Source organism: Chionomys nivalis, chromosome 9 (assembly GCF_950005125.1).
Source record: "Chionomys nivalis chromosome 9, mChiNiv1.1, whole genome shotgun sequence".
NCBI classification, from domain to species: Eukaryota; Metazoa; Chordata; class Mammalia; order Rodentia; family Cricetidae; genus Chionomys; species Chionomys nivalis.
Genome location: NC_080094.1, coordinates 43864550 through 43874004, shown reverse-complemented (window position 1 = coordinate 43874004; position 9455 = coordinate 43864550). Strand labels below are relative to the sequence as shown.

The 9455-nt window shown below is 44.3% G+C and overlaps 1 protein-coding gene across 1 annotated transcript; it reads left to right on the top strand.

The window, feature by feature from the left end:
- The first annotated feature begins 7772 nt into the window (after positions 1-7772).
- On the top strand, positions 7773-8250 carry LOC130881071 (NADH dehydrogenase [ubiquinone] 1 alpha subcomplex subunit 7). The gene has a single exon (XM_057780271.1). It carries the CDS (start codon positions 7797-7799, stop codon positions 8136-8138), a length of 342 nt encoding a protein of 113 aa, XP_057636254.1. The 5' UTR covers positions 7773-7796; the 3' UTR covers positions 8139-8250.
- Positions 8251-9455: the final 1205 nt, after the last annotated feature.

The window sequence follows — 9455 nt, the reverse complement described above, 5'->3', positions numbered from 1 at the left end:
GGATACTCTCAGATGGTTCAGTGCAGAGCCCCAGCACACACAACGATAACTGACACACACCTGTTGCCAGTGCTGGGGAGCAGAGCCAGGAATTGAGGAGCATTTAAGGATGATGTGGAAATCTAGTGCAATAGAAACACCCTTAAATATGTGAAGGCAATCATAATGAGGTCTCCTAACAATGGGGGATATGGATCCAACTGGCCACCTCTTGTCACCAATCAAGGCTTTCAATAGTGAGACTGGGTTGCATTCTATTGAGTTGTTGGGCCAAAGAGATCCCATGGAAATCCCCAAACAACCCAAGCTGTTGCTAAGAGAATAGGCTGCTCGCCACAAACCGACAGCAAGGCTCCATTGCTGAGGATAACACCATATAATTCATTGAATATGAAGAAGTTGAGCTGATGCCTACATGAAACCGTCACCCCTACATTCTACTCTCTTTGGTGCAGGAAGGTACTTCATAGGCTGCCAAAACAAAAACGTATACAACAACCTAGTCACAAAGCCTTTGACCTACAATCTGTCCTGCCTTCAAGGTATGCTAGGACAACAGGGGCACTGAACTTTCAGGGGAGCCAACCAATGTCCAATAAGGACCACTCCGTGAGATGGAGCCCGTATCCAAAGCTAATTTAGGTGACCAAGAACCAGAGACTAGTTACCCCAGAGACCTAGGGTAAAATCAATCACTACTTATCAAAAAAAAATCAATAAAATGACCCCTAATGATATCCTGCTATGCTTGTAGATCAGTGCCTTATCCAGTCAACATCCGAAAGGCTTCCTCTGGCAGCAGATGGGAACAAATACAGACTGACAGTCAGACATTATGTAGAGAGAGAGTCTAATTGTAGGTCTCTCTCCATCAAATCCCTCCACTCAGAGCTCAGGGAAGCCTGCAGAAGAGGAGGTGGAAAGAGAGTAAGAGCCAGAGGGGATGGAGGCCACCAGGGGAACAAGGCTCATCTGAGCTCACAGAGACTGAAGCAGCAAGCACAGGGCCTGCTCGTCTGCACCAGGTCCTCTCTGTATATCTTATGGCTTTCAGTTAGTATTCTTTTTATGGGACTCCTACGTGTGTGAATGAGTGGGTCTCTAATTCTTGTCCCTTCTTTTGGGCTCTTTTCCTTCTGTTGGTTTGTCCTGTCCAGCCTTGATGTGATGGGTTTTGGCTTATCTTTTATTTTGTCATGTTTTGTTGTTATCCCTTAGAAACCTGTTCTTTTTAGCCAGAGACACAAAGGGAGTGGATTCAGATGGGAGAGGAGATAGGGAGGAACTGGGAGGAGTAGAAACTGTAGAGGGGACACTGTAATCAGGATATATTGTATGAGAAAAGAATATTTTCAATAAAAGGGAAAACTGAAAAAGAAAAGAAGAATACGAGCTGAGCATGAGCTTGTGAGCCAGCAAGCAGCGTCCTTCAGGGTTTCTGTCTGGGAGATGAAATAAACCCTTTCCTCCTAAAGCTGCTTTTGGTTATAGTGGGTTTTTAAAATATTATTGTTATTTTTTTTTAAATGTGTCTGTGTGTGTGAGTAAAGGTAACTCCAGAGATCAGAGAAGTCAGATCCTCTGAAGTTACTGGTGGTGGTGAGCCACCTTATGTGAGTGCTGGGACTTGACCTCAGGCCCTCTGGAAGAGCAGTATGTGCTCTTAAACCCTGAGCCGCCTCTCCAGCTCCCTAGAATGTTTTATCAAAGCAACAGAAAGGAAACTAGAACACACACAAATGTGAGTATATCTTGGTGGTAGAGTTCATGATTACCATGTACAAAGTTCATTCCCAACACTTAGGAAGGAAGGAAGGAAGGAAGGAAGGAAGGAAGGAAGGAAGGAAGGAAGGAAACAAGCACAGTTCATTATGGTAGCACAGGGACTTAGGAGCAGAGTCAAGAAGGTCTTTGAAAATTTTAGGCCAGCCGAGGCTGCATTGCCAGACTCTGTTTCGACTGCCTTATCCAAAAAAAAATTAACTTGCTGAGGCAAAGTGAAGAAATATAAAACAAAAATAAAAACCTGTTACATAGCCAACTTTGTTAGACTAAAAATACGGCCACAAAGGGGGTTGGGGATTTAGCTCAGTGGCAGATTACTTGCTTAGCAATCACAAGGCCCTGAGTCCTACCCTCAGTTCCAGCAAAATTAAAAACTAAAAATATGGCCACAGCAAAAGCATCAAGAATGAGTGTTGAATCCAGCATTAAACTTCATGCCATTCAAATCTGGGCATGGCCATATGACTGACTACTTTGGGTAATGGGACATTTACATTGTTTGAAGGGGTTGAGAAGGTTGGTTTGCTTACCTAGCATGCTCAGAACCTTAGCTCTGCATTAAGTCAGATGTGGAGGTAGAAACAGGAAGATCAGGACATCCTCAGCAACTGATCGAGTTAGAAGTTCAAGGCCAGCCTGGGATACTTAAGTGAGACCCTCTCTGATATAGGATTCCCCTCTATATGCTGTGACTATGTTTTATTACCATTAGTTAATAAAGAAGCTGTTTTGGCCAATGGCTTAGCAGAGGAAAGCCAGGTGGGAAATCTGAACAGAGATATATAGAGAGAATAGGCAGAGTCACAGAGATGCCATGTAGCTGCTGAAGGAGACAGATGCCCTGGAACCTTATGAGCAGGCCACAGTCTCGTGGTGATACACAGATTAATAGAAATGGATTAATTTAAAATATAAGAGTTAGTTAATAAGAAGCCTAATAAGCCAAGCACTGTTGTAATCAGTATAGTTTCTGTGTAATTATTCTGGTCTGGGCAGTAGGAAACAAACGAACAATCTCCGTTTATACCTTTCTCTCTCTCAAAAAAAAAAAAAAAAAAAAAAAAGCGCTGGAAGCAAACAGCTGCTTCTGAATGTTGGGGTTTGTTCTTGCTGCTCCTGGAACCTGAGACCACCACGAGCACAAGCCTGAGCTCAGCTGTTGGTAGAGGGCAGAGCCAGAGACCATCACAAGCCTTCCAGCCCAGTTGTCTGAATTGAGGATCCCCCTGGGCCTATGAATGAGACTGCCCCAAGGCAGCCTCTTTGGACTTCCCCAGGCAAGAACAACCACCTAGCCAAGCAGTTCAGTTCTGCCCAATAATGTCAAGAGAAAGAGGCGGTCATTATTTCAAGCTACGCAGGTTTGGGCTGATTTGTTACATGCCAACAGTGAGAAAATAATCCTTGCAGAGATAGATTCAGCCATTTCATTGTGAGAATTTTATCTTGCACTTATTTGCATAAAATGCAAAGATACACATACTTGTTCTTATTTCAGGAAATTCTTTTAATTCCAAACAAGAGGACTCCTTTCCTTTTCCTACCTAGCGAACCACCATGCAGTGTCTTGTGGGGCATCCAGTCGGTGGAATTCATTTAGCGTGCACCAGACTCTAAGGCAGTGGTTCTCAACCTTCCTAATGCTGCAACCCTTTAATACAGTTTCTCATGTTGTAATGACCCCAGTCATAAAATTATTTTATTACTTCATAACTATAATTTTGCTACTGCTCTGAATTGTAATGCAAATATCTGTTTTCCAGTGGTTTCAGGCAACCTCTGTGGAAGGTTTGTTTAACCAGCAAGGGGTCGCGACCCACAGCTTGAGAACCAGTGTTCTTGTAGAAAGCTGGGAAAACAGACTTCTGCCTTTTCTAAAGAGGGATACACTTCCTAGCCACGCTGCAGTAGTTGAAAGATAATGCCCCCCATAGGCTCATATATTTGAATACTAGGTCCCCAGATATTGGGACTTTTAGTGAAGAATTAGGAGGTGTGTCATTGGGTGGGAGGCTTTGAACTTTCAAAAGCCCGCACCACTCCCAATTAGTTCTCTGCCTCTTGCCTGTGGATCAAGATGTGAGCTCTCAGCTCCTGCTCCAGCACCAAGCCTGCCTGCTGCCATGCTTCCCACCATGACCATCATGGATTCTAACCCTCTGAAATTGTAAACCCCAGTGAAACGCTTTCTTTTATAACTAGCCTTGGCCATGGTGTCTTACCATTGACTAGAAAGAGAAGAAGCCTAAGGAGAGGGGTGGGAGCAACAGGCAGTGTCAGACACTAGAGGTACAGTTCACAGCTCACAGCAGCTGATGTACAGGAAGTAAAAGTGACCCAAATGTGCGTGGTTAAAAGACCGATGAGGCTGGGTAGTGGTGGCACATGCCTTTTGGAGGCAGAGGCAGGCAGATCTCTGAGTTTGAGCCCAGCCTGGTCTACAGAGTGAGTTCCAGGACAGCCAAAGCTACACAGAGAAGCCCTGTCTCAAAACACCAAAAAAAAAAAAAAAAAAGACTGGTGAAAGTTTGACTGTCCGTTAGGCACGGTGGCACACTCTGGCTGTCTGTCATCACGGTGGCACACTCTGACTGTCCGTTAGTCACGGTGGCACACTCTGGCTGGCTGTCACCACGGTGGCACACTCTGACTGTCCGTTAGTCATGGTGGCACACTCTGGCTGGCTGTCATCATGGTGGCACACTCTGGCTGGCTGTCACCACGGTGGCACACTCTGACTGTCCGTTAGTCACGGCACACTCTGGCTGGCTGTCATCATGGTGGCACACTCTGGCTGCCTGTCACCATGGTGGAACACTCTGGCTGGCTGTCACCACAGTGGCACACTCTGGCTTCCTGTCACCACAGTGACACCCTTTCACTGGCTGTCAGTCACCGTGGCACACTCTGGCTGGCTGTCAGCCACAGTGGCACCCTACCCAGTTTCTAACATACGACTTATGATCTGGCTCATGCAACACTGGGAACCTGAGTTTGATGCCATGTAAAAGTAGAAAGAGAACCAACTCCCTAAAGCTGTCCTTTGACCTGTGCATGCATGCTGTGGCACAAGAACACATGCATCCTGCACACACCCAACAATAAAAATGCTTAAAGGATGGTGACGCGCACTTTTATTCCCAGCACTTAGGAGGCTGAGGCGGGCAGGTCTCTGAGTTTGAGGCCAGCCTGATCTACATGGTGAGTTCCAGGATAGCCAGGGCTACACAGAGAATCCCTGTCTCCATGTGCCATATGTGTGCAGATACCTACAGAGGCCAGAAGAGGGCATTGGCTCCCCTGCAGGTAGAGTTGCAGACAGTTGTGAGCCACCATTGCAGGTGCTCATCAGTGTCCTCTCCAGGCCCAACAACATACTTTTTAATTAAATTTAAAGGGACACACATATTTAAATGTAAAGTCACAGAGATTCTCCAGCCTCTGCCTCCTTAGTACTGGGACTTAAGGCAGGTGCCACATACCCATTCTTTTATATCACATTTTATTGTCCCCTCTTATTATGTATTTGTACTTGGATTGCAAAACCATTAGTTCCCAAATAGCTTCTTCATGCACACCTCATTTTTGTTAAGTCTTCCTCTGTCCCCTCACTTCCCCATCCCAATCACTCCACGTCTTGCTTGGACCCTTCCGCACCCAGCGTTACTCTCTCTACTTTCATTTCGCCCATATTCTATCATCTCCCTCCCTAATTACCTCTCTGCCCACCAATAGCCCATCTCTAGCTTCCTATCTTCTTCATGTACTCCAGGTTAAACACACAAAACAAAATTACCCTCATACGAAAAAGAACAGGTAGCGTTTGTCTTTCTGGGCCTGAGCGATCTGATGCAATTTAAATTTTCCAGTTCCATCCATTTACCTCAGATTTCAGTGTAACACTTTTGTTTACAGCTGAGTAATATTTCTTTGCACGCGTGGTTTCATTATTCACTAGTCAGTTGATGAATATCTAGGTTGATGATATTTCCTAGCTATTGTGAACAGAGTGGCAAGGAGCACAGATGTGAAAATATCTCCACAGTAAGTATAGAATTTTGGGGGTATCTGCCCAGGAATGGTACCTCAGGGTCACATGGCAGACCTGGTTCTAGTTTTTTGAGAATCTCTACACTGGCACACCGGCAGTATTTAAGATTCCCCTGCCCCCATATCCACGCCAGCATTTGTTATCTGTATTTCAGATGATTGACATTCTGACAGGTGAAGATGCACTCTTGCCTGGATTAAATGCATTAGTGATTAACTCCAAGTCACCAATAATGCATCAGTGTCACATTAAGGAAAGAAATAAAAGCATTTCCCATGAGCGCCATTATACCAAAACAAAACCCGATACAAATTCTCTCCTTCCCACTCTGGCCTTTTATCCTCTGACTGCTGGAGGAATCTGAATCTGTGCTTGCAGATTTGCCCCTGTGTGTGTCTGTCAGTTGTGTGATTTTGTCTATCACTAACAACTTTTTTATTGACCAGCACAAAAAAATTATCACATGGGGAGACAATGAGGAATACTTTGTAGAAATCTTTAAAAGAATTTTACAAGTGATTACATCTCTGACTCCAACTGACCCCTGATGATCAGAAAACAAACAGTTTTACAAACATCATTGTCTATAAGCACTGCAGACAACGTTTATGGTGGATATTCATTTTAGAAGATTGCTTTCTACCTCTGTGTTTGCTGTTTCCTGCAAAAGATACACACGCATTGTCCTTGTTAGGGCCGTGGAAGAGCTCATAATTTAAGATTGCAGCTGTGCATTAGCTTAGGTTGTAAAAGCTGATTACATGGGAAATCCTTGGCAAGTGTACTGGCTGGTTTAGTGTCTGCTTGACACAACTAGAACCAACAAAGAGGAAGGAGCCTCGAGTGAGGAAATGCCTCTGTGAGATCCAGCTGTAAAGCATTTTCTTAATTAGTGATCACTGGGGGAGGGCTCAGCCCAGTCATCCCTGGGTTGGTGGTCCTGGGTTCTATAAGAAAGCAGGCTGAGCAAGCTAGAGGAAGCAAGCCAGTAAGCAGCACCTCTACATGGCCTTTGCATCAGCTCCGACCTCCGGAATCTTATTCTGTTTGAGTTCTTGTCCTGACTCCCTTCAGTGAATAACAGCGATGTGGAAGTGTGACCCAAAAAAACCCTTTCTTCCCCAACTGGCTTTATTGGCCATGGTGTTTTGTTGCAGCAATAGAAGCCCTGGTTAAGACAGACAAAGCTGGTTGTCGCATTATTCTCTTAGACACGGGTAAACGAACAGGCTGAGTACACAGCAGGACAGCAGCTTTAAGTCCTGACTTCAGCGTGTATAACTCTGGCTGGGAGGTCCAGCAAAAGTTCCAGTCTCTTAGAATATAAGATATTTTTACCATAATGCACTGCCGCAGAATCTTTCTTTGCATTTATTTATTTCTTGAAGGGACTGCATGAGTGCTATATTATGTATGTGGACGACGCGGCAGTTAATTCTCTCCTTTTACTACGTGGTTCCAGGGTTAGAACTCAAGTCATCAGGCTTGGGACCAGGTGCCTTCCTTTACCCTCTAAGCCGCCTCGACAGTTCTTCAGGTGTGATTAATGTAGTCTAAATCAGCTTTTCCCTGGTGACTAAGGGTGTCCAAAGCTTTTGTTCAAGTGTTGACTAGGTATTTGTATCTCTTCTTTTTGAGAACTTTCTGTTCAGCTCCACTGTCCATTTTTCAATTGGGTAGGTTTTTCCCCTTTGGTATTTAGTTTTTTGAGTTCTTTGTGTATTCTTGCCGGGCGATGGTGGCGCACGCCTTTAATCCCAGCACTTGGGAGGCAGAGGCAGGCGGATCTCTGTGAGTTCGAGACCAGCCTGGTCTACAGAGCTAGTTCCAGGACAGGCTCCAAAGCCACAGAGAAACCCTGTCTCGAAAAACCAAAAAAAAAAAAAAAAAAAAAAAAAAAAAAATGAAAATTTTAAAATTAAAAAAATGGGTCACCAGCGTCCTTCGGAGCGGAAGGAACATGGCGTCCGCTACTCGCATCATCCAGAAGCTGCGGAACTGGGCGTCTGGGCAAGACCTGCAGGCGAAGCTGCAGTTGCGCTACCAGGAGATCGCCAAGCGGACCCAGCCTCCTCCTAAGCTGCCTGTGGGCCCCAGTCACAAGCTGTCTAACAATTACTACTGCACTCGTGATGGCCGGCGGGAAGTTGTGCCTCCCTCAGTCATCATGTCTTCACTGAAGGCTCTGGTGTCGGGCAAAACAGCTGAGAGCTCAGCTGTGGCAGCCACTGAGAAGAAGGCAGTGACGCCTGCTCCTCCAATGAAGAGGTGGGAGCTGTCCAAGGACCAGCCGTACCTGTGACACTGCCCAAGGCTACTTTGGTCCCCCAGGACCATCCGACTGCTTTTCCGCCTTGGATTTCCTCTGGAAAGAGTGTGACCTAATTTATAACAAATACAGAGCTCGCATTATTTCCAAAAAAAAAAAAAAAAAAAAAAAAAAATTAAAAAAATGTTGTTCACAGTGTATGATGCATGATAATAAACAGTCCCCTGGGTACTTTAGGAGTGTAACAAATATAGATTGAGCTGGGTTAGATTGTAAATAAAACATACTTTCTATAGGTTGGATATCTCAGCTTTGAGTTTTATGCTGTCTATGTGAACAACTATTGAACATCCAGAGGTATAATTAACTAGGGTATAAGAGACAATTTGGATGAATTAACCCTAACACTGCTGTTGTTCTGAAGAGAAAATATGAACCCTGATTATCTATAAAAATAACAGATATCTAGCTGTAATTATGAAATATATTGGTTCCTATAATTCCCAGTGTGAAAATATATATTAGAAATTTCCTTGATAATTTTGTTAAATTGAGCAGCATTTACACAGTCAAGCAAGCACTCAGTTCCCTATGTACTACTTTAGTGCTCAAGACGGGTTTGACTGGTATCAAGGCCCAGGAATGCCAAGGAGACAACTCCTTGGGAGCAGGAGATGGAGGTTTGTAGAGCTGTAGGGAAGGAACCACAAGTGCTTGTGGACCAGAGCGAATGCTGGCCTTGCCACTGAATAGTTTTGAATCTAAAGAGCCTTAGTCAAGAAAGTGCCCCATGCCAGTCCTGCCTGGATGGTGGTCCCCAACCACAAAGCAACAGAGAGCACGAGCAGACCGGGGAGGCAGCTGTAAGATCCTAGCTCAAGTTTTAATGGCTGCAGTGTGTAACCGTGGCAAAAGGGATGCTTGGCCACACTTATCATCTCTAAGATGCAAGCCACACTTAGTTTCTAGGATTAGCTGAGAAAGGGCAGAGGTACTTTAGACCTCAACAGCTCCTAAACAGTGGTGGTCTGCGCTCTAGGACAGGACAGTGACAAAGGGAAAAGGGCAGTAGAAAAGACAGACAGTAGAGACTTTGCGAATATGTGAGTGTACTGTTCTCCAATTTATTTCCATGGTGTTTTTCTCTGTTATTTCTAGAAATATCAATGTTTTAAAACTCTTCTTATAAATTCATTCTTTTTTTTTATAAATTCAATAATTAGTAAAATTCTATTGTAGAAGTTAACTCCATCTAAGTGGCTGAAAATACTGTTCATTACATACTTATCAAATGATTAAAGAATATATATTTAAATTTAGTGACTTCATTAGTCAATGCCTTGTAAAGAA

Bases quoted from the DNA above. Each gene is read 5' to 3' on its own strand.
- LOC130881071 (XM_057780271.1), top strand. From the start codon at position 7,797: ATGGCGTCCGCTACTCGCATCATCCAGAAGCTGCGGAACTGGGCGTCT.